Source organism: Propithecus coquereli, unplaced genomic scaffold (assembly GCF_000956105.1).
Source record: "Propithecus coquereli isolate 6110/MARCELLA unplaced genomic scaffold, Pcoq_1.0 Scaffold2, whole genome shotgun sequence".
NCBI lineage: Eukaryota > Metazoa > Chordata > Mammalia > Primates > Indriidae > Propithecus > Propithecus coquereli.
Window position 1 is genome coordinate 9395805 of NW_012144966.1, and position 25808 is coordinate 9421612.

At 39.0% G+C, this 25808-nt stretch overlaps 1 protein-coding gene across 1 annotated transcript in view; it reads right to left on the bottom strand.

Annotated features, from left to right (window-relative positions):
• Positions 1-21955: 21955 nt before the first annotated feature.
• TMEM67 (transmembrane protein 67) overlaps positions 21956-25808 on the bottom strand; it is a 51208-nt gene continuing 47355 nt past the window's right edge. Inside the window, exons 25-26 of the mRNA XM_012643534.1 lie at positions 22994-23136; positions 21956-22036 (exon numbers count right to left, since the gene is read on the bottom strand). Of these exons, the coding sequence (XP_012498988.1) occupies positions 21956-22036; positions 22994-23136 (224 nt within the window). The remainder of the gene's footprint in view (positions 22037-22993; positions 23137-25808) is intronic.

Below are 25808 nucleotides of genomic sequence, written 5' to 3' on the forward strand. Positions count from 1 at the left end.
ATGCCCTTCCTATATGCTCCCATTTTACCCTAACAGTCTCTAACATAGAAACACTGGGTGTTTTTATTTAGCTTCTTCTTCCGTGAAATTGCCTGTTCTGTGAGGAGGAGACCACATCTGTCCTGCTCACCTCTTATAGTTCCTGTTTCGAATTGTAACATGCATGCAATATATATTTGAATATCTCTATCCATTAATGATGGCGATAACCTGGTTCATTCAACCAGTTACATGGAAAGCTAGGATATCTTTCTTGATTATGTCAATACAATCTTTTACATTGCCTACAGACACTTAGAGCTATATAGGCCTTATAAGGGATTCAGTGTGGTGGTTTTCAACTACGCATACACATTGGAATCACCTGGGAGTTATGCAAAAAAACTGCTGCCAGGGTCCTACCCCCAGAGCTTCTGATGCAATCGCTCTGGGATGTGGCCCAAGCACTGGGACTCTTAAAAGCTCCCCAGATGATTATAGTGTACAGCCAAAGTTGATATATTGCAAGCTTTTCCTTTTATAGATAAGGAAGTTGAGGCCCACACAGGTTAAGCAACGTGCTGTATGTCACGTAGCTAGTTAGTGTCAAAGAACAGAAATTCAGGTGTTCTGGCTCCCAGACCAGGGTTCTTTACACTGTACCTGTGTTTCTCAATCTTGACTCATTCACAAAAACTTACTCTTTTAAAATATTTTTGAGAGTATATATTTATCATGTACAACATGTTGTTTTGAAATATGTATACATTATGGAATGGCTAAATTGACCTAATTAACATATGCATTACTTCACGCACTTACAATTTTTTGTGTGGTAAGAAGACTTAAAATCAACTCTCTTTGCAGTTTTTAATACAATACATTGTTATGAGCTATAGTCACCATGTTGTACAATAGCTCTCTTGAACTTACTCCTCCTGTATAACTGAAATTTTCTGTACTTTGACCAACTTCTCCCCAACCCAGCCCCACTCCCAGCCCTTAGTAACCACCATTTTACTCTCTACTTCCACGAACTCAACTTTTTTAGATTCCACATATAAGTGAGTTCATGCAGTATTTGTCTTTCTGTGCCTGGCTTATTTCACTTCACACAGTGTCCTCCAATTTCATCCATGTTTTTGCAAATGACAGAATTTCCTTCTTTTTTAAGACTGAATAGTGTTCCCTGTGTCTATATGCAGTCTGTCTGTATCCATGGATTCATCCAACCACGCATCAAAAATATTTGAGGGAAAAAAATGGATGGTTGTGTCTGTACTGAACATGTACAGACACTTTTGCCATTATTTTCTAAACAATACAACAGTGATTTATATAGCATTTACCTTAAAGAAGGTATTATAAGTAATCTAGAGATGATTTAACGTATACAGGAGGATGTGTGTAGGTTACATGCAAATACTACAACATTTTATATAAGATACTTGAGCATCCATGGATTTTGGTATCTGAGGGGGGTCCTGGAACCAATCCCTGGTGGATACCAAGGGACAACCATACCACATTTTCTTTATTCTTCATTCATTCATGGACACTTAGGTTAGTTAAACGGAGGCTTTCTCCTTGACAGAAAGATTGAAAGAGTTGAAATGGAGTGACTTTTACTGTATGTAAGTCATATAATAAATTCTGGAAGAATTAATTCTTTTATTAATTAATAAATTCTTCATCCACACAGCAGCTATAATTACCTCAGCTACCATGGTGGTCTGCATCACATACTCTGTAAAAAGTCATGCTGTGTGCACAATTGGAGGCACACCTTTTCATTGATATCTTTGCAATAGCCATCTAATCAGAATGGCTAAGGATCAAAGTACATTAAGGGTAGAATTCTGGGATAAAAAGATCTATATATAATAGGGAAGAAAAGAAAATGATAACTTTCTTTTGATATGCCCAAAAGAGGAAAAATCTAAGAACTACTTGTTTGAGCTTAAAGCTCTTTACAAATTATCAAGCAATCAGTTCTGGTGCTGATTGCAAACCAGTACACACTGTTTAAGTGCTCTCTCCCAGAAATAAAAGCAGAAACACTGAGTGGAATGAAAATATATAATTATATATATCATTATATCATAATGATATCATAATGGAGGAACCTACCATGACTCTCAGCTAAGGCAAATTCAATTAGGCCCTGTTTTCTAAGGCAAATTTTTATTTTCTGAGGCAAAATTTTTCTTATCAGACATACTTCAATGGCACGAATCAATGGTATAGGACCAATTATGAGGGCCACAAGACTGATGTACGTTTCCTCAGCATTATTTCACAATTAGAAAACATTTGCTGGAACAATCGTACTTTCCATAAAATGTGGACTTGTTGGCATTCATTTCATCTCTTTTTTGGAGGCTGAAAATGTCATTGTCTACTTTGTGCTGTTTAAAAGTTGCCTAATCAATGTTGGCCTAATGCTCTGTCCTTCCTAAGATAGCCAGCTGGAATCTTTGGTTCTGTCAGGGAGCAAGTTATAATACAGCCACTTGCCTTTCAACACATTGGCTAGGAAATCTCCCCTGCCAGGACCTAAAAGGCTTTAATCTTGTGAATCATCAAAGCTTTTTCTTATACATGGTGTAGAATAACCTTTTCTTTTCAGAAGGTCTAATCCAACAGCCTCCCAGACCTCAGGATGTCACCAAACGGCATGCGTGTGGTGTGCAAGAAGAACAAAGGAGGAAACCATTCAAAGCTGAGCAGCATATTGCATAACACCTTGAATTAGAAAATCCACGACCCATAAAACGCTTACCTACTTTGTGGAGTTTAAATAAAGCAGAATGCTGCTCCTTTTTAAAGAACTCCTTTACACTTATCTTCCTGTCAAAATTCCAATTATTCTATGACTCAAGGGGTATGTGTCTAACTTTTTTAAAACTCTTTTTTTGGGGTAAGAATGTGAAGAGTTTTTATGAGGAGTTTATAAAGGAAAAGTTTATATAACAATTCCAAGATGTATCAAATACAAATAAATTTTATTTCATTACTTGAAAGAAAATGTTTTCAAATATATTTTAAGAATTGAGTCTTATCTACAATAGTGATGAACATTTTCTTCGGTACACTGAAAACATAGTAATTTACTCCTGTTTAGGAATTAACTGACATCTGTGGCAGGGTTGGGGGTACTCAGTATTCACCTCTCTTAGGGCTTTGGGCTCAGACTTCCATATAAGAAGAATTAGGCTGAAAATTTTTGTGTACAAGGGATTCATTTTTCCTAGTTTTTACAAAATCTATGCATAGGCACGTTTTATATCATCTGCACCAGAGACTGGCTAGCTGCTCACTTTATCCACTTCCACCTAACCCTGGGCATGAAGCCAGGCTATTTATCTCAGCCTCCCTTGCAGATCAGTATGGTCTTGCGACTTGTTAGGCCAATTCGAAAATGTACGGATGAGATGCGCCCACCTTCAGCCTGGCCCACAGAAACTCCTCACAGTCTACTTGCTGGATGACAAAGCATCCAGACAAGGACACGAAGGCCCTTAAAGGGTGCCTAAGTCACAATATGAAGGGGTCATGTGCCAATCATAAACATCCGTAACATGGAACTTAGAGTAAGTGAGAAATAAATTTTCATTGTGTTAAATCACTGAGCCTTTAGAGTGTATATGTTTTTGTTTTTTTTAACAGTAGCTCTTAATATATCACCTATTGTCCTTTCTTCTCTCTCTTGGCCTCCCTCTGCCCTCCTCTTTCTTGCTCTATTGTCTTTCTTTATCATATGATTAGGTCTTTCTGACTTAATAACCAAGTCAAACTGCCCTTAGTGGATTTGGGATCAAAGCCTTAACAGTGTGGAAGTAATAAGCAGACTTGATTAATTTAATTAGGAGAAAAGGTTTAACCAATTCAAATTTTTTTTAAAAAAGCGTACAAGTTAAATTTTGAAGATAATTTTTACTAAGCAACTGTTTGAGTGGATGGGAAATATTTATCTTGTTTAGAGATCACATAAGAGTCCTACGGTAATTGTAACAAACGCGATTATCTCAGCACTAATGACCCGGCAGATGTGTACACAACAACCCTCTTCTGATAAGGAGGAAAACCAATGTGCATGAACTTGGAAATTGATTTTGGCCTAGGCACTCAGCCAATTATCTTTATTTGAATGTTCCTGCAGCTTCTGGTGGGCACGCCTTGTAACAGCGTCAGGCCAGAAAGAATATCAGTACTGCACAGGACTGGATGAGGCTTTGAAACAATTAAAGTTTCAAATCAGCTTTTTTTAAAAGAAATCTAAAACTCAGATTCCAGTCTGATCTTGTATAATCTGCTTTCTCTCAGGCTCAGTTTGGTAATTAACTTCCTCTTCTTTACTTGCTACGGGTTAGTGGTTCTCTGACAGAGGCTGTCCTCACAAAGTGGGCTCCAGGCAACTCATTCTGGATTTAACCAGAAAAGCTTCATTTTGATCTGTTTTGCAAATTGGGTTTCAGCATATGCATTTATTTTTGTGTGTGAGTGAGGGAGGTTCCTTGGCTTGAAAGAGTTCCAAACCATCACTTTGTGTCTTACCCGGACATCACAGCTACTCTCAGAGCCTTCGTCTCACAAATACGCAATGGTGTCCAGATCCGAACAACAGCACACCTCCTTACTGAGCCATCTCTCATAATCCCACGCTTATTTCACCACCTCCACTTACTGGATGTCTCATAGACACCTCCTCACTATGTTCCTGAAATAGAACCTGCCTACTATTCTTCCTTAATTAATGACATCGCCATCCACCTGATTACTCAGCAAAAAACTCTGACTCATTCTGACCACCTTTCCTCTCTCTCTCTATATCCAATCAGTCATTTGATCCTATTTGTAAAATGTCCTAAATATCCCTTAAAAACGTACTTCCTCTCCACCCTCACTGCCTCTGCCTTGGTGTGGGCTTTTGTCATCATGCTTCATCTGGATGGTTACAACAGTCTCCAAATTGCTCTCACATCACTCTGCCGCAAGGCTGCCTTGATGATGCTTCTAAATACAGCAGAAATCGTAATAGATAATACTTACTTTTAGCTTTGTAGTTAACAAATGCTTTTGTGTACATTGTGTCATATTCAAATCTCACAACATTCCAGCAAGAAGACATTGCTATTATTCTCAATTAAGAACGGGAAACTGAGGCCTAAGGAAATTACCTTGAACAAGGAGTCTCACAAAGTCACCAAGCTGAGATCTGAAACCAGGTCGAAAGACTCTGAAGTTTGGGCTCACGACATTAAGCCATACTACCAAACCTGCATTACCACCGCCTAAAAGAGAGAGTCCAGAACTGAAAAAGCCTCTTTATAAATGTGCTCCACGGAGCTTATTTAGTAGTTAACAATAGAGTGCTGGAGTTAGAACTCATTCTAGTGGGAAACTTTGGGTAAGTTACGTAAACTCTCTAATCTGCAAAGTTTCTCAGTTTCTTAATCTGCGGAGTAAGCCTAATAATAGAGTGTATCCCACAAAGTTGTTGTGGGGCTTAGATAAGATTGTACATGTGAAGCCCTTCACACTTTGCTTGTCCCAAATAAAGTGCTCAGTGAATGCTGGTTGTTGGTACTGATTTATCAGCCTCTGTCCTGTACCATTTCCTTTCCATCTTCCACCCCTCACGCAGACCAGTCCACATTCTCTGTTGCTTGCTCTCTGAAGCCTCAGAAATCCCAGCTGACGGCTTCTCCCACCACTCTGTACACACTTCTATAGTTAGATGCTTGGTTGGATAACACGGCCTTTAAGGTCAGCAGTGGAGCGTCCCCTGGGGCTGGTCAACCGGCCCTGGAGAAAGTCCCCCCCACAACAGAATGCTCTTCCCACACACTCCCTGGTCTCCTGCTTAAGGCCTCTCATCTCCTTGACCCGCCTCTCCCCGACCCCAGCCACTTCTGACTTCAGTTATGCCCCCCAGGCCTGCCCTTGCTTCCCCACCAGCCCTGCTGCCTGGCTCCAGCACAGGGACAGCTGTATGACCTCGGCTCTGTGCCAGCGCTGTGTTCCTGGGCTGGGCTTTGGCATCTCATCCACGCTCTCTCTGGCATCTGACCTCAGTCTGTCCTGTTCTAACTTTTCCAGAGCTGACAACTCCCAGGGTGTGTTAGTCCATTTCGCGTTGCTGTAAATGAAATACCTGAGACTGGGTAATTTGTAAAGAAAAGAGCTTTATTTGGCTTACGGTTCTGCAGATTGTGCAAGAAGCATGGCACCAGCGTCTACTTCTGGTGAGGGTTTCTGGGAGCTTCCAGTCAAGGCTGAAGGCTGAAGCAGGAGAAAGCTAGGAAACTTATATACACTGCTGGTAGGAATGTAAACTAGTTCATCCTCTACAGAAACAGTATGGAGCTTTCTCAAAGAACTAAAAATATAGCCACCATATGATCCGGCAATTCCACTTATGGATATCTACCCAAAAGAAAAAAATCATTATATCAACAACCTCATGTTTATTGCAACACTATTCACAATAGCAAAGATATGGAATCAACCTAAGTGTCCATCAGTGGAGGACTGGATAAAGAAATGTGGTATATACACACAATGGAATACTATTTAGCTGTAGAAAAAAAGGATGAAATCATGTCTTTTGTAGCAACATGGATGGAAGCGGAGGCCATTATTATCTTAAGTGAAACAACTCAGACACAGAAGGACAAACACCACATGTTCTCACTTATAACTGGGAGTTAAATAATGTGTACAAGCAGAGTGTGGAATGATGGGCAGTGTAGACCCGGAGGGATGGGGGATTGGGACGGGAGTGGATGATGGGAGGTTGTCTGGCGGGTACAGTGTGTATTGCTTCAGTAATGTATGCACTGAAGACCCTGCCTTCACCACAGTGCACTATATTGATGTAACAAAGTTGCACTTGTACTCCATAAATATATACAAATAAAAAATAAATGGGAAAAAAATTTTTCAAAAGCCCTGGTGTCCCCTTGTTGCAAATGATCTCATTAATCTAAAAATTTTTTTTTCCTTAGAGATGGGGTCTTCCTGTGTTGCCCAGGCTAGACTCGAACTCCTGGGCTCAAGGAATTCCCCCCAGCCTCCCAAGTAGCTGGGACTACAGTTGTGAACCACCACACCTGGTTTATTCATTTTTTTTTTTTTTTAAATATGCTTTAGAGAAATGCAAATTAATAAAACAAGATATCATTTTTTTCTATTACCTAAAAACATATACTTTAGGGAAATGCACATTAGTGCAATGAGATATCACATAATTGTCTAAAAAAAAAAATGATCATCCTTGGTGCTGGGAGGCATTATTGGACACCATTGGTGGGAATGCAATTTGGTACAACTTTATGGAGGGCAATTGGACAGTATGTATCACCAGACTTAAAAATACAAATTTTAAAAATGCATATGACATTTAAGTCAGAACTTACTCTTCTAGAATATTCTTCTAAAGTTATAATTGAGAATAGATGCAAAACTTTAAATGGTGGTTCTCAGCATTTAGATTAGAAATGAAAATAAACTCATTAAATGTTTGTGGGTTGAACAAAGCACCATTTCCCAAACAGGCAAATACAGATGTTTGGGGCTACTGCAAAATGGTGTGACTGGGCACATGATAAGGAGGAAACGTTCAATCATTCCTTCCCGAGGCTCAGGTCTTGTGGCTGAATCACTGGGCAGAAGGGGAGGGTTTTGCCACTTTCCTTTATCTCTTCCCCAATCCCTTCCCCAGCTCCACAGGGACAAATCAGAAGAAATTGAGCACATTTTTTCTTTTCTTTTAGAGGTAGTGTTATGGTACGGAGTGCGAGAAGTGACCACCGAGAGACCGAATTGAGTCAAATTGTGAGTCTTTATTAGCTGGCCAGCGACTACCCTCTGCACTGCCGAGAGGCAGCAGCACAGAGAGCAGCCCCGAGCCAGGGGAGACGGGCTCTTTCAAAGGCAAAAACCACATCCTGTAAAGTCATCCATCTGTGCAAGCAGGGTTACAGAAGCCTAGATCAGCATTAATCATTATTAATCTTAGTCAAAAATGCATTTAACATTTTGTTTTAAGTCAGAGTACATTCTACTCCCTGTTATCTGGGCACATGAGGCACCCCTGGGCGTTTCAGTGCTCCAGGGCGTTCCAGCCCTCTGGGCTAGCTGTTACTTTATCTTGTTGACGCTTGCAGCTGTGTGAAGCGTACCCTCCTCCCCCTTTCCCCCTTTAGTCTTTGCTTAAGCATACTGACAGAAGCGAGAGAGCACGTTATTTCCCATAGACCTTAACAATAGGATCTCCTCTGTCGCCCAGGCTGGAGTTCAGTGGCACAAATTTGAACACCTTACAATCAGAGCCACAACTCTGAGAAGAACCTAGATAGGAGAGAGGTGAGACCTATAGAAGTAAAAAGCTAGAGAAGGTGGGAGAGGTAGAGAGGAGGCCAGGGTGGAGCTTCTTCCAGACCCCATCTGACTGGTGGGTTCCAGGACCCCAAGAAATACCAGAGGAAAGGAAGGCGCCCCCTTCTGGTCACCACATGTATGTGCACCAAATATTAATATTTAATAGAAGTTTCTTTCTCATGGACTGTACTTGTGACTCTTCTAAATGGTTAGGATATAATTAAAGGTTTACAAAAGAAAAAGTGAAAGGTCCAACAATGGAAGGTGGGTTGAGAAAATTTTCATAGTGGACTATTTACTAACATTAAATCATATTCACAATATACAGCTGAATGAAAAAAACGTCAGTTACAAAAACGTGTGCACAGTCATCTCATTTCTGTGAAAAACAATACACACATATACACAGATATGTATATGTAGAGTCACAAACAGGAAAAAATATCAATGGTATACTCTAAGCTGTTAACAGAATTCTAGGTACAGGGGTTAGATACAGCAGCGAATAAGACAGACAAGGCCCCTACTCATGTAACTTTTATAACATAATATAAAAATAGGGTAATAAATAAATACAAAATTTGTGCCACATACTGTAATCGGTGCTGGGGATACAATTTTATGAACACACTGGACAGATACAGTCTCTGTTCTGACAAGTTTTCTTGTCTGTTTTCTGTGCAGGCAGACAAGACAACAGGTTAAGCCCAACACTATGATAAATGCCACGAGTAGGGAAGTGACGATGCTATAGGGACGGAGGACAGGGGCGCCTGCCCTGGCCGTGGCGGATCAGGGAAAGCTTCCCAGAGAGGGAAGTCCACGCTAACAGCTTAAAGATGACTTAGGAATTTGGCAGCTGAAATAAGAGAGCTTTTCAAAAAGAGACCATAGCAGGTGTGAAGGCCTCCGGAGGGAGGGACGGAAGGAGAGCAGAGAGACACACAGACTGGCTGAATGACCAACTGCTTCATTTCAGGAATTTATTCTGGTGTCTGTGGCACTGGGGATTTGAGTGTGGATGGAGCAATGAGGAGAGAAGAAGCTGGAGAAGAAGATCATAAAACCACAGTGAGGAGCGCTTGGGCTTAACCTTGGGTGAACTCTCAAAGGTCATCACGAGTAGTTCAAAAGCTCAGTAAATTAAATTAGCCTTAGTGCAAACTTCTTGAGGAAGAAACCATTTTTAAAAAATAATAATATAGGCTGGGCTTGGTGGCTTACTCCTGTAATCCTAGCACTCTGGGAGGCTGAGGTGGGAGAATCGCTTGAGCCCAGGAGTTTGAGTTGCTGTGAGCTAGGCTGACACCAGGGCACTCTAGCCTGGGCGACAGAGCAAGACTCTGTCTCCAAAAAAAAAAAATTTAAAATCCATTTCTGAAGAATATTTAATCACACGAAGATATGCTTATGCTGTGGTATTTTTTAAAAAACCAGCCTGTAAAACAATGTGTATAGCATATATGGTAATCCCCTGTGGAAAAAAGTATAAATATGGCAAATATTATTCATAATGCAAAGAAAAATGTCTTAGGGACTCCCGCCACCTTTCCTTTTGAAAATCCGGACTCTTTCTCTCTCCCACTGCTGCTTCCCTGGTCAGGGGTTGGGTTCTGCTCCCTGAAGGTTGGTGTCAGGGTGAAACAGGAGCCAGGTGGCAGGTGGGGCCTGGCGTGCAGGTGCCAGCCGAGCAGCGGACCTGGGCGGGGGCTGGGAAGGGCCAAGTAGGGCTGTGCTGTCCATGATCAAGCTGTCGGAGGATGGCGCCACCCCGAGGCAGATGTGGGCTTCCAGGGACACAAAAGTGGGTTCCAGAAGGGTGAGTGGGGGTGGAGGCGGGGTCCTCTTTAGCTATGAGAGTCCTACATGGCATTGTTGACAGGAAAAAAACTAAACTCTGTAAATCAATTTGAAGAGGTTTATTCTCAGCCCGGGTGTGTGTGACCAAGGGCCCCAGAGCACATGGTTTCAAGAGGTTCCGAGAAAATGTGCTCACAGTAGCCAGGTTACAGTTTGGTTTTATACATTAACAGAGACAAGAATTACATGTAAAGTCATAAATCAATAAGCAGAAGGCATACACTGGTTTGGCTTGAAAAGGGGGGACATCTCAAAGTGTGTGTGTGGGTGCTTACAGGTTATAGGTGGGTTCGAAGATTCTTTGATTTGTAATTGGTTAAAGAAATGAAGTTTTGCCTGGAGGCTTGTAATGTTTAAGAAAGTTTGTTAATCAGAGACAAACCTCTGGACACATCCCAAAACTCAAGTGATCTGTTAAGTAGATTGATGTCCTGCAGGTGTTTAACCTTTGTCTTGCATGGCCTTAGGCCTGTTAATTGTTTCGTATCTTATTGTTACAAAGAGTAACTCAGGAAGGGAAGGGTTGTAAGGAGGGGTGTCTGACCTCCCTTCTCCTCATGGCTGGCAACTCAGCTTTAAGGTTTTTCTGGGGTCCCCTTAGCCAAGAGGGGGTCCATTCTGTTAGCTGGGATGGCTTAAGATTTTATTTTAGTTCACAGCATCTTCTTCCAATATAAAGCTGGCTCATTTACATTAAAGATTTGTTGTTGCGTGTAGCCACCTTCATCAATGATCTTAGCCAGATCTTCTGGATAACTTCCTGCAGCTTCCCCATCAGGACTTGCTGCTTCACCTTGCACTTTTATGTTATGCAGATGGCTTCTTTCCTTAAACTGCATGAACCAACTTCTACTAGCTTAGAACTATTTTTCTACAGATTCCTTATCCTCCCAGCTTTCATAGAGTTGAAGAGAGTTAAGGCCTTGCTCTGGATTAGGCTTTGGCTTATGGGCATGTTGTGGCTGGTTTGATCTTCTATCCAGACCTCTCGAACTTTCTTCGTATCAGCAGTAAGGCTGTTTCACTTTCTCATTCATGTGTTTGCTGGAGTAGCACTTTTCGTTTTCAAGAGCATTTCCATTGCATTCACAACTTGTCTGTTTGGTGCAAGAGGCTTAGCTTTTGGCCTGTCTCAGCTTTCAACATGCCTTCCTCCTTAAGCTTAATTATTCCTAGGTTTTGATTTAAAATGAGACATGCTACAGTAAAAATATGGTATAATAAACAAACAAACAAACAAAAGTGAGATATGCAACTCTTCCTCTCACTGGAGCTCTTAGAGGCCATTGTAAGATTATTACTTGGTCCAATTTCAATACTATTGTATCTCAGGCCCAAGGAGAAGAAGAGAGAAGAGGCAATGGCCAGTTGGTGGAGCAGTCGGAAGACACACATTTACTAATTAAATTCACCCTCTTATATGGTCATGATTTGTGGTGTCCCAAAACAATTATAACAGTAACATCAAAGATCACTGATCGCAGTGATGTGGTATATCTTATAAAAGATATAACAACAATAATAATAAAGTTTGAAATATTGTGAGAATGACCAAAATGTGACACAGAGACATGAAGTGACCACATGTGTTGGAAAATGGTGCCGATAGACTTGCTCTACATGGGGTTGCCATAAATATTCAATTTGTAAAAACATGGTATCTGTGAATGATAGTAAAGCAAAGCACAGTAAAATGAGGTATGCCCGTACTTCATTCTACCCTCATTATTTCCAAAATTGGAGCTCTCTTAAACCTAGTCTGTCACGTTTCATGTCTACAGACATGCTGATGCTCTCCCTATCCTGATAGGTCTTGGTATTCCAGCATGAGTTTGCTGAGGTATTTCTGCCTTATAAAAAAAATGAAAAATACTGGGTTTGAGGAGATAAGTAGGTCTCAGGCATCCCGACTTTTTGATTAGTGTTATCTATTTTGCCACAATTAAGTCAAAACTCATGTTTGTTTTTCAGGTCAGAAACTTTAGTCAATTCAGAGCAAATGTTTTATAAAACTTTGCCTTCAACACGCTTATCCTTTTTTCCTTGGTACTTGCTGTGGATTGTGTGAGCCCAAGGAGCTAATAATAGAAATTTTTTTCCACTTAATGTCTATAATTCATTCTTGGAAATCATAAATTCTATTGCAAATTAATAGGAGTCTATTTTCTATTTCAAATGGGAACATTAGACTGAATCACACAGTCACTCCTCATTAGTTTCTTAACATATAAATAAAACACAATACAATGCCCACATATAAGTAACAGACTCATGATGTAAAAATTAAAAAAAAAAGTCTTAGGGAAATAACACTAAAACCAAAATGTAATCTGTGGTTATCTCTAGTGATGGAATTATAGGCAGTTTTTGTTTTCTTTTCTTTATGCTTTTCTGTATTTTTTCCAAAATTTCTGCACTGAAATGACTATATACTATTTTTTATAATCAGAAAAAGATATTTAAATGCCTAATAAGTGTGCTTTAGGGACAGAGAGCAGTGTCTTAAGGGTTAGAAGTCACCAAGCATCTTAAAGATGTGAAAGAAATATAGGCAACTATTCAGTAGGAAGAAAACAGACTCAACATGTGGTCTAGCTGGGACTGCAGGACCCATGAGATTTTACTTGCATTTTTCTGTAACAATTTGAATTGTAATCTAAACTGCACTAAAGGAAGCTCTATCTTTTTGCAACATAGCATAAATTCCCCTATTGGCAGATAAGATTCACCAATATAACTAAGATATATGCACATAGTTTTGCATGCCCAATCATGTCATCTGCATATGCCTTAAACCCTTAAGTCCCGTTTCTAAGAATTCTGAGCCACACTGGTTGCACTTGACAAGTTAGTTTTAATTTAATCATTTTAATTTAAATGATTGAATTATAGTACTAGATGCTTCATATACTTCCCCATTTGGAGTGTGTGAATCTGGGAGCATTTAACATGTGACTGTAACAGAAGTGAATATACCAGATGCGGTTTGGGTTTCAAGGATCTGGTTTCATCTGGATTTAGCATAAGCTGAAGAAAGGTCCAGAACCTATCATTGCATTCTAACTTCTAAAAACAAAATTTAAAGTATGAGATCATGAAATGATTCTGTGAAACCAGAACTTCCTTTGATTATTCATGGAAATGAATTATTGCATATAATAATTATAAGTAAAACAAGATGGGGAAAAATATTCTATTAACAGCTGGTCCAGAATTCCTCCCAGGGAGAACTTGCCTGTGTTAGGAAAATGCCATCCTGCCTGGTCTATAGAAGCTGGGGTCTGGCTTGTTATCCTACAAGGGGCTCCTGGGTGAATCCAGGAGGTAGAGTCGAAGTGTGGAAAAAACAACACTCAGCATGCTTTTTCCTCTTTTCTCACTCGCAATGGTCAGCACAGAAGACTTCTGTGGCCAAATGTGTATGTGGGTTCTTCCCACCACTAAGCAAGCAATTCTGCAGCAGGCACCAGCTGGGTGTCCTCCAATTCGGTTTTGACATTATCTACCTGAAGACAGTGTCAGATTCCACAAGGTGAGGGCTCAGTCCCCAGGACTGCAGTCACCAGTCTGGGCCTCCAGAACTTCTGACCAACCAGTATCAAGTTGGGCTTCCCACAACTTCCTCTTTGGATTCGATTAATTTGCTAGAGCAGCTCACAGAACTCGGGGAAACACTTACTTACATTTAATGGTTTATTATAAAAGCTGCACAGATAAAGAGATACATAGGGCAAGGTATAGGGGAAGGGGCACAGAGCTTCCATGCCCTCCTGGACATGCCACCTTCCAGGAACCTCCATGTGTTCAGCTCTCCAGAAGCTCCCCCAACCCAGTCCTCTGGGGCCTTTTATGGAGACTTACCGTTTTTCCAGAGCACTGAAGTTGGGCCACTCGCCTCCTCTGGAGGGCCACATCTACACTTACCTCAGGTAGCATTCAAATAAGCAAATACGTCACAGTAATTGGCTCTGTGGTTGTCAAAGGAATACTTCAGTCACAACAACCAACGACGTTCGTGGTACACATAACCTAGTCCAGGCATTGTGCTAACAACTGTACTGCTATCATCTCCTGCAACCCTTATGACAGCCCTCCTGAGGCAGATAATACCCAGACTGACAGAGGGAGACCAGGCTCACAGAGGTGGGAGGGTTTGCTTATGATCACCGCAAAGGAAATAGAAAAGTGAGGAATTCTGAGCTAGGTGTGTTCAAATTCAAAGCTTTTGCTCTTAGCTGCTACTCTATTCTGCCTCTTTATCCTCGAGATACAGAAAACAAAAAAAGCGATTAAATGAGGGCTCTTCCTGTAGCTTTATAATAACCAAGGAGAGAGCAGACAGAATAAGAGGAGCCAGTTTGGAGTTCTGTTTTGGTTCCCCTCTAGGATAGGCACCCTAGGGGGATTAGAGCTAGAGTGGTCTAGTAATTTACAAAAATATTTAAAATGCCAATTCAAAGAGTCTCCCTGGCGGCTGGGCTCGTATGATACAAGGTAGCTATGAAGGATACATGGAAAGGCATCTAAATATTTATTGAAATATTGGAAATCAAAATACTATGCAAACATTGGCAGCAATTATTTCCAATCAGAGCTTGCTTGAGTTTTAAAGCTCAGTAAGTGACATGAGAGGAAAAAGAGCACTGTGATTTATCTCCAAACTATTTCTTTAAATGCCTGGTCTAGTACCAGCTGCCCCTCAGCTCCTCACAATGAGAGTGGCTGTGAAAGAAAACTGTCAACATAAAAACATGATCAGAATAATAGCTGACCCAGCAAGGAACAGACCTTTTTAAAACAGGATTAGATCATTGACTTTGGCTTTGTGTTCTGACCTTGGTCTCTCCCCTTTCTAGGTAACGGGTCTTTGAAACTGTGTAACGATGGCTTTGAGAGAGGATTCAGAGAATGATAACTGTTCAGGGGATTGAACCACAGTCAGGTAGCTAAAAAATAAAAAAAACAAAAACAAAAAACCCAAACTAAAGCAAAATCTTGCTCTGTTTGCTGCAATACAGAAAACTGAAAATGTGAATTAGTTGGAATAATGCACTTATTTTTTTCTTCCTTCGAAACTATAGTCTTGACTCTAAACAAATCTCTTCTCTTAATGTTAGTCAGTTCTGTCAAATGGCCGATCCAGACCCTCTGTAGAAGAGAATGCTCCCACCTCAGGGCCTTTGCACATGCTATTCCTGTTATCTGGGAATCTTCAACCTCATTCCCATCCCATAGTCCTGGCTGGCTGCTGCTCTTTCTTTATGTCTCAGTTAAAGTATCCCTTCCACAGACCTTTCCAGACTTCCCAGACTACTGTAGGTATGCTGGTTCTATGTTCTTGTACCCTGTAGCTAGACAGTGCTTCTGGCAGGCAGAATAAGGTCCCCCGTCCCCACCGAGATGTCCATGTCCTAATCCCCAGGGCCTGGGAATAAAGGACTTTGCAGATGTGACTAAGCTAAAGATCTTGAGATGGAAAAATGATCCTGAATTATCAGTGGGCCCGATGTAGTCCCCGAAGTCCTTATAAGTGAAAGAAGGAGGCAGGACAGTCAGAGTCAGAGAGAGATTTGAAGATCCACACTCTGGCTTTCAGACGGAGAAGGGGCAAGAGCCACGGGTGGCCTTTAGAGGCTGGAAAAGACAAGAGAAATGGAGTCTTCCCTGGAGCTTCCAGAAGAAACACAGCCCTGCTGACAACTTGATCTTAGTCCAGTGAAACCCATTTCAGACTTCTGATGTCCAGAATTACAAGATGATATGAATAATTTTGAGTAGCTTTGAGCCACTAAACTGTGCTAATTTGTCACAGAAGCAGCTGGATACTAATGCAGTACTTACCATACTTGAATTTATTTGTTGTTCTGTCTTTTCTGTTCAACTATAAGCTCTATAAAAGTAGAGACCATGTCCTATCCACCTCCCTGTCCTTAGCACCTAGCATTCCTGGTGGGGAGATTGTATGTGTATAAGGAGTATTACATACTCTGGATAATAGTTTGATTTTTTAAAAGATTTTAATATAAATATGTGTTTCATTAAGATGAGGAGAGGGAGATTCCATAATCATTAGATAGATAATTCACTCTTAATTTTTTTCTGAGGCATGACCTGTTTTGTGACCCTCTTCCCTAGGAGATGGATGAAAGGACATAACTAATTGTTGTATTAATTTCCAAACCTGGGTTTAAAGAAACCTCGGCACTAGATATAGGGTACGCTTTAGTCATCTGAGCCGCCCAACACTCTGGTGCAGTAAAGGGGGAGATGACAGAAGTCAGGAGGGGTGACAAGGTAGCCAAGTGCAGGGAGAAGCGGCACCCCTGGGGCTCCTGCGGGCACACCCACTGTGCTGCCACAGCCAGAACCCGGCCCTGGCCTGAAAGGCTCACCGTGCGCTTTACTGCCATCTGCTGTCACTGAGGGCTTGGTCGAATTCAAACTGCACACTCAGGTCTGCATGTCTCTCAGATTCAGAACAGCACAATCAAAATTACAGATTAACACTAATCCCCTCATTTTACACAGTAAATGTAGTATGAACGCTCACTTACTCCACACGTCCTTGCCAACAAATGGTGTTTTAAGTTTTTCTAAAATTTTAGTCATTTTCGTGGTTTGTTGTGGTATCTCATGGTTTTGTTTTGCATTCTCATGACGAGTAAGGTTGGGCACTTTTCACACCTGCTTATTGGTCATTTGAGAACCCTGTTTTGGGGGATGGCTACTTGAGTGTTTTGCTCATTTTTCTATTGGGTTGTCTGCCTTTTCCTTATTGACTTCATGAGTTCTTTATTCTGGATAGGAATGCGTTGTCAGGTATGTGTGTAAATATTTTTTTCTCATACTGAGGTTTGCCTTTTATTATTATAATGGGGTCTTTTGATGTACATAGTTCCCAATTTTAATGTAAATTTCAAATTTATACTTAATGTAAATGTACATAAGTGTAAATTTAATGCAAATTGTAAAGTCCAATTTACCAATTTTTTTTCTTTTATGGTTCATCTTTTTTGGGTCTTAAGATCAAAACCAAAGTCACATATATATTCCCCTATGTTACTGTCCAGAAACTTTATCATTTACCCTTTCACTTTTGTCACCCAGGCTGGAGTGCAGTGGCACAATCGCAGATCATAGACTGCTGGCCTCAAGCAATCCTCCCACCTCAGCCTCCTGAGTTGCCACTGTAGCCCGAGCCACTGTGCCCAGCCCCTTTAACATGTAGATCTACCGTCTACCTGAAACTGATTTTGGGGTAAGTGTGGTATGTAGGGGTATTCATTTTTTCCCACGGGGATATTCAATTGACTGTCTAAAGAATACCCTTTCCTCACTGCACTGCACATCACCACCTTTGTCATAAATTAAATACCTGCGGATTTGTTCCTAGACTCCATTCCACTAGTCATTTGTTTCAGAGCCATGTATTTCTTTATAATATATAATAATAAATACAACAGTAGCAATAATTATTATAAAGATAATAGAATTAAAGTTATTTTTTAAAGCCCACAGGTTGCTTTGTCTACTGCTACTTCTAGCACACTCAGCAATGCGAAAGTGTCTTAATACAGTTGCCAGTGAGACTAATCTGAGTCTCGCTTTCAGAATTAAATATTAATGGGATTAACTTCGACGATGACTACTACTGTATAGCTAACACTTAACACCGCGTTTACTATTTGCTAGGCACTCTTTTAAGCACTGTACACACAATAACTGAATCTTCCCAATAACTCTATGAGGGAGGTACCATTAATCCCCTTTACAGATGAGTAAAGTTAATCACGATGCACCCAAATCATCCAGCTAGTTAAGCGTTCAACCAGGACATGAACACAGGCTAGTCTGGCTCTGGAGTCTGTACTCTCAACCACTATCATCGGTGCCTCTCTCACGGGCACTGGGGCAGTGCATTTTCTTGCAGACGACATGTAGCCAGGAACAGGGAGTGTGAGCACCCGTCTCCTAGCCCTGGGACCATCAATCGTTCCAGAGCATCAGGGCTCTGGAAGACCCCCTCTTGCTCCTCTTCCATTCGCTCTCTCTTTGGGGTACTGAAGTATTCATTTGAAGGCAGGTTGGAAAACTTAGCTTGGTTAAATGCTTCCCACACGTGATGGAGATAAGGCTTGATGTAAAAACCTTTAATGATGTGACTCCTATTTTCCTCTTCAACCTCAACTCCCTCTCAGACCCTCAAATATACTGTTCTGTGTTCTTTTATGTGACAATCAGGTGCGGGCACAAGAGCAAACATGAACAAACAGTTAATTATACTCACAAATCCTAGAAACAGGAGGCACAGCATACCGTGCACAGCCACATGGGAAAGCACCAGTGAGGCACAAGGGGCAGGAGCAAGGGGCAGGGCCTAGGCCTTCGCTGGCATTTCTGAGGACAAGGCAAGGCAGGGAAGGGTACACAGTTTGGGACTGGCTAGTTCGAATAATTTCAGCATGCTGTACACTATAGGGGTTGTCTCTAGCTGCCTGTTACCTGGCCCTGGGATGATTAAGGCAGAGGAATGTTGCCTCCTAGAGTGTAAGGGCCAGGGAGCAGAGGTGTGGCTCCGGATTGATTCATCTGCATATCAAAGGCATGCTCCCACCTTTGTATCTCTGAGAATTGGCTATTCCCAGAAGGGGTAACCACTCACCAGCCAGGGAGTTTTCTTTAAGATGCCGGAGCATCATAATATACAGAAAATTTTAAAAATATAAACAGTACATGTACTCTGTGTTCAAACTACCTGTAGTGCCCCAAACTGCTATGTGCTCCTTCATCTCTGAGCATATACTGTTCCTTGCTTTGTTTGCATTTGTCTTTTTGTTTATCTTTAAATCTTAGATCAAATACCACCTCTCTGAGGTCAAATCCCTAAAGACCCGGATGCAGACTTAAGAGCTTTTCTTATGTCAAACTCTGGTGACTGTAGCACTTTTCATATTGCTGTAATTATTGGTTAATATACCTGCCTGTTTCTTCCACTAATTGTAAGACCCTCCTGAGGGGTTGGGGTGTGGAAACAGGTAGAAACATTGTTGGAATGAATGAATGAATCAATGAAGGAGCAACCGAAAAAAACCCTCCCTTCCAGAGACAACATTCCACTCTTCTTTTTCTCCACACTGTATCATAAACTCTGTCTCCCACATGGGGTGATGAAAGCTCCTTCTTTGTCTCCCTGTACAACATATGTTTGTTACCTCTAGCTGGGCCCCTTCCTGGCTAGGCTAGGGTGGCTGAAGAAGAAGGAAGGCTCAGAATTTTCGTTGGTCACTTACTGAGATCAGTAATCAGAGTTTTAATATCATGGAATTAATTTATTATCAAGATAGAAAATATATTTTGAGGTAGATATTTTAAACCAAAAGTTATAAAAATTCCAGTGTTCATAGTTTATTCAATGTTATAAGCATCTTTAAAAATTAATCCTTATAATACCTCAAGTGGTAAGCAAAGGGTATTATTACCATTGCAGAGATTAAGAATGAAGCTCAAAGATGCCAAATGACTTGGTTCAAGGTACCAAAACTCATAAGTGAGAGGGGCAAAATTCTCATTTGAATCCAGGGCATCTGTTACTAAATCTGAAGCATTTTCCATTAAGCCACACTGGTCCCTGTACCTCGACTTAACATTTATTTCCCCTCAACTTATATTGGTCAGTATCTATAGACAACAAAAAGGATACATGCTTCATACCTGCAAGCACTGAGTTAATGATCATTTTGAAAGCTCCTCAATGTAGGTAACCAGCAGAGCCTTCTCAAAAGAAAGTTAGTTGGGACAGCAGTGCTAGAGAACAAGCATTTATAAATCTCTCATAACAGAGGCACTGGTCTGTAGAGTATTTTAGGGGTCTGTATATTTCTAAGGAGGATACAAAGTACACAACAGCTTATAAAGAACCTCTCTAGTTTTTGTTTCATTATGAAATGATAAAAAAAAAACCATATGAAATGTTTCTAGGTAATCAGTAAAATCAGCAATGTAAGATGCAAAGTACGGTGACTTGATACTACAGGAATAGAAAAAAGATAATGGATTTAGTGTAGAATTATGCACATGACCATAAAATTTAAATTGTGGCAATGTGTACAAAGGAACCAACAGTATACGAAAATATGAACATATTTTTTATATTATGTTTTAGGTTAGATAACCAAAATAAAAATACTGTACAAAACTAATTTAGAATGAATTTTTAAATGCTTTCTCTGTTTTCATTTATCAGCAAGTGAGCCAACTGATCCTGTATTTTGAAATTTACCATTTAAAATCATTTGTACTAATATTAAATTCTCATATGTGGGGTGACGGCTATCATTCGTTCATATGCTTCTGAGTGGGTGATTTTAAAAATCCATGCCAGGACATTTACTTGTCTCTGCAGCTTGTATAGAGGTATTCCTGTACTGTGACCCTTCAGAAACTGGAGTTTCAAAGACTTGACTTATTAGCCTCCCTCTTTCTCCTCAGTCATCCTCCAGATTCAGGGAAATTATGAAAGACTCAACTTTGGCAATGGCTGAAATAGTGCTATCTTCCCAAATCCCAGTTCATGAGATACACATAAATCAAATAGAAAACAGAAATATCAAATGTTTTATTATAGAGTTTCGATTGAGAAATATAAACGGTATTTACACAGCAGTGCATTTTAAGTATTTATACATCATTAACATAGAAAGTAGTAAAAAATGTTGGATTGCTTGAACTATGAGGGCTTTCAAGTATATGGTATACAATGAAAAGGATTATTAAAGAGTATGTTGACAAAAAAAATTATATCATGGAAAACTATTAGCTATATGGCTCAGAATTATATTTTAGATCCTTATTTTTTCATATTAAAAAAATAAAAGCCTACTGACTTATGAAGCATAAGTTTGCTTTCAATAAATCACCTTGTCAATATAACATGATAAATTTACAGTTTGTTTTTTATTTAAAATCTTTAAACATAATTGAAGAGCAAAACTTTAGAGGAGTACTGTTAGTAATTAAGAATGTACAAAAAATTATACTGGGAAAAATGTCACATATAATACCTTAACAAATGTAAACCCCATTAGAGATATAAACACATTTCATGGAAAGAGTATAGTGACCTACCAATGCAAGTATACAACAAAGGAATGAATAGGTACCATTTCATGAGATGCACATTACTCAAAGTGAATTAATACATTGCCAAACAGGGTGAGCAATTATAATGAGGCAAACTGAGTCAGTACTAATAGTATATAAAATTTCTAAGTACATTTGAAAATATCTTTCAACATTTATTTAACCATAAATATGGAAAACTTCATGAAAACACCAAACTGAACTAGTCTTGAACTTGGAATCAAATAATTTGTCAATGTGAGAAAAGGCAGGCAGATCCCAGCTTATAAAATGATCCACAGAGACAAATTATGAGGACTGTTTTGATTATCATTTAAAAGTGTCATGTTGGAAACATTTAGATATTTTTTTGCTTCATTGTCAGTGCTAATTTATTATTTGGTGAATTAAATACCACACATAATAGGAAAATAACATTTCCCATTATAGCACATTATATATTTGCAAGTTATAAAAATAAATCTTTCTGCAGATAAAAAGAAAAAACAGAATAATTTGTATTACAAGTTTTTAAAAATATGGCGAACCCACCTGACATCATGACATTTTTTTGCCATGATTATACTGAGTCTTTTGGAATCTATTCAATAAATTAAATCAGAAATCTTTGATCCACCAATGTCTTGGATGCCAAATTCTTTTGTCCTGCTGTATTACGGATAAATCGAAAAATCTGGAAAATTAAAATAATTCAGAATGAAAATATATATTTAAAAAATTAAATATGCACACCATTAAAATATCTAAATCAGCTAATTCTCTCAACTATTTATTTTCATAAAGCAGACAACTGAATTCCATGGTGATCACAAAATTATTTCAAGACTATTATCATCTTCTATAATATCAAAGCAGTATATGTTCCTATTCAGAGTATATCTTTATGAATTAATAATACAAACCCTTTCATGTTCACAGGAATATGCTCTTAAACATTTAGAAAGGCAATTTTATTCTAATGCTAAAAGCTATGGAAACATCAAAAGAATCTTACTTGTTAGGGAGTGAATTTGTTCATAATTCTAGACTAATAAATCAAGGACTAATAAATTACATCTTACTGACTCAGAATATACTTCCTTGACATAGTGGAGAATATTCAGGTGATATTAATAACACCATTTTAAGAAGAACAGATTTGCCATTTCCTGAAATCTCTATTTTAGGCTCCACACTTATCCATGCAGTTGTTTTTTATCTACACAAGCAGGGGAGGTGTGAGTGTTTTAAGCTAAAGGAGCTTTTTGGTTCTGAGCCCTGAGCTAGCTCTCCAGTGCTTGCTTTTTTGTTACATTAACATCTGGTGGTGAAAGTGAACAGGACTCTAATTACTGCTCACTTTTAGGATCTAGTAGATTGGCAGTTAAGTGTCTTCCTAGCAGATTCCTCTCATGTTTTCTCAAGCAACTTATGCCCTCAACTAGATCTCAGTATTTCACTGACCCTAAAGGACAGAGTATAGAATGTGGTTGGTTGAAATATTATTTTTTCTTCTGGTAGGGTTAGTTATATTCTAAACCTTTACAAATTCCAAGTGACAGTAGACATTGTTACTCTCTGCTATGAAAATAATTATCTACTTTCTACATACTTCTTTTAAAAGAAACCCAGAAAAATTTAAAAAATTTACCTCTTGCTGTAAGTATGTAAGGAAGGCTGCTAAAACAAAATTTTGGCAAGCCAAATCCACAACACAGAAGAACAGCAGATCAAAAATAAGAAGAGTGGCTTCGTTTCCATAATATAGAACACTGCTGAAAGAATAACTTTCATCTATTAAAAAAAATTATGACATTTAAATTAGAAACTTAAAAATAGAACAAATCTGTGATAAATTTGGTGATAAAATTTATATATTTAAAAACAGCATATGAGAAACTACTACTCCCTATAATACTTCAGGGCTTATAGAAAAATAAACAAAAAGTATTAAGATTTGCTAAGCTAGAAAAGGTTAGTCAAAGAACTCATAAAATCTCACAAAAAGCAGTTTTATCATTAGGATCAAGGGTTAGTAATTGGTGGTAGTGTAAGTTTATAGTTCATACCTTTCAAAGAACTATTAATCAATATCCTTTCTCTATTTCTTTACATAACTAAGGCTAAATTAATCTTAGAAAGATTAAGTTAAAAAAAAAAACAGCAAGGCATAGAATAGTACATAGTATTCTAGAATTTCTGTTTCAAATAGTCCTCTAAGGTTTTGCTCTAAGACCTCTGCTCACTTTACAAGTGGGTTTTATCCTTTTTGGGATGTGAATGCCCTTTAAAAAAGATTCTAATGAAAGCTGTAGACCCTTTCACCAGGAAAAAAAAAAAGTACACATATACAAATCTTGCAAACAATTTCAGAGTGGTCCAGAGAGCCACTGAAGCCATCCATGGACCATCAGTTAGGAACCTCTGTTTTACATAAGGGGGCATCTGGAGTGCTGGCAATAATGTTCTCTCTTGACAAGGGTGCTAGTTACAATGGCATATTCAGTTTGTGAAAATCACTGACCTGTAAGTTATATCCTTACAAATTATGTACTTCTGTATGTATATCATACTTGTATATACAATTTAAAAAATAAACAAACCTGTTTTACATGGTCTTCCTGGGTGATCTTCCACTAACATTGCTCCAGCAACGACTTCATATGGTGACTCCCCAACTTACTGTGTGCCCTGACCTTCTCCTAAGATTTAGTCCTAGATGTCCCAAAGATAACTCAAGATACAACATATTCAAAACTAAATACATCCCCTCTCCCTCAAACCCTAGTCCTCCATCTGTATTCTGTGTCTCAGTAAAAAGCATTACCACCAACCACTTAGTTATACAAGCCAGAAGTCTGGATAATTTTTGACCACTCTTTCTCTCCTACCTCTTTTTTTCCTTTACCATCTTTGGCAATTCTTTCTTATTTATCCCCATTGCTACTGTCTAAGCTTATAGTCTCATCATCTCCTGATGAAGATGAAGATAGATAAATGCAAGAACATAGAAGTAGGAGGAAGACAGAAAAAGGAGGAACATTGGAGGGGAAGGAAGAACAAAGGAAAAAGGAGGAAGAAGAAAGAGAGGATGATTGCATTATTAGAAATAGCAAGAATCTCCCTTTACTGGATGCTTATCCATAACAGGTACTGTACGAGGTTCTTTATACATGGTAATTCTGCAAAACCTTTAGAGGGTGATACACAATTTTACAGAGAGGGCATTAAAATTTAGAAAGGTTAAGCAACTTTCTCAACTTCACAAAGCTAGTAAATGGTAGAATGAAGTTTTTTAATTGAAGACCAGAAGACTTTGAAAGCTATAATCATGAGGACTAAACTATATTGCTATAATCTTGCATCTCTTAAACTCAACCTGTACCCTACTGCCACAGTAATTCTTCTAATTTACAAATCAGATCTGCTTAGCACTTTTCAATGATATTCACATTAATTAGCAGTGGTTTCCAAATTGTTTTGATAATGTATCCCTATCAGAATAAAATGCTGAGCATGCAATGCCTGAATAGATACATTTTATTAATTACTCTATATGAATTTTTAAAAATGTAGGTTAAGAATGATGATATAGCAAATATATAAATAGACACTTTACTATTTTTTTCTCATACCTTCATGGATCAACTTACATAATCTTATGGGACGAAAATTATTTTTAATTATTTTTTGGAAACGACTGGTCTATAGAATAAAGTAAAACTCCTTAGGGTGTAAGACAAAGCCCTTGAATTTTGTTTCTGCTCTCTTTATCTTTTAAGCACTCCCTCTCACTCTGTGTCCCACTTCATACTAGACTTCAATCATGAAGTTCATAAATGCATAGTACACTTTGTACACTATTTTTGAGTCCACTCATCCCCCTCTACATGGATGTCTTGGCCTCTCTCTTTTCCCTTGACCCTCCTGTTTGACAAGTAGCTACTTATTTTTTAAGACCCAGTTCAAATTTCTTCATTTTCCTCTTCTAGCTTCACCCTGTGTCTGGTTAGATTGTCTATCCTCCTTTCTGTCCTCAGCATAATCTGTAAGCCTGGCTTCTATTCTAGCACCACCTACTTACTCATTCACATGTCTATCTTCCATAGGCTACAAAACAAGATGCCTGAGTGAGGGACCACTGATTTGTGTATCCTAGGACTGGCACAACATCTGGCATGCAAATGAATAAATCATATATAGGCCAGGACATTGCTTATACCATTTCCATTCTTACCAATTCATACAACAGGTTATCAGTCATATTACAAGTGACATAAATACTACCTTTTTATTGATAAGAAATCACTATTCCTGTCACGAATATCTGTAATTTTTAAGAACTTGGATAAAATAAAAAGTTAGATGTTAAATATTAACTGTAAATGTTATTCTTCTTTAAGTGTTTCATAAGTTTGCCATAGAATAAACATTCCAATACAATCTGAATTTTAGTATCTGTTTTA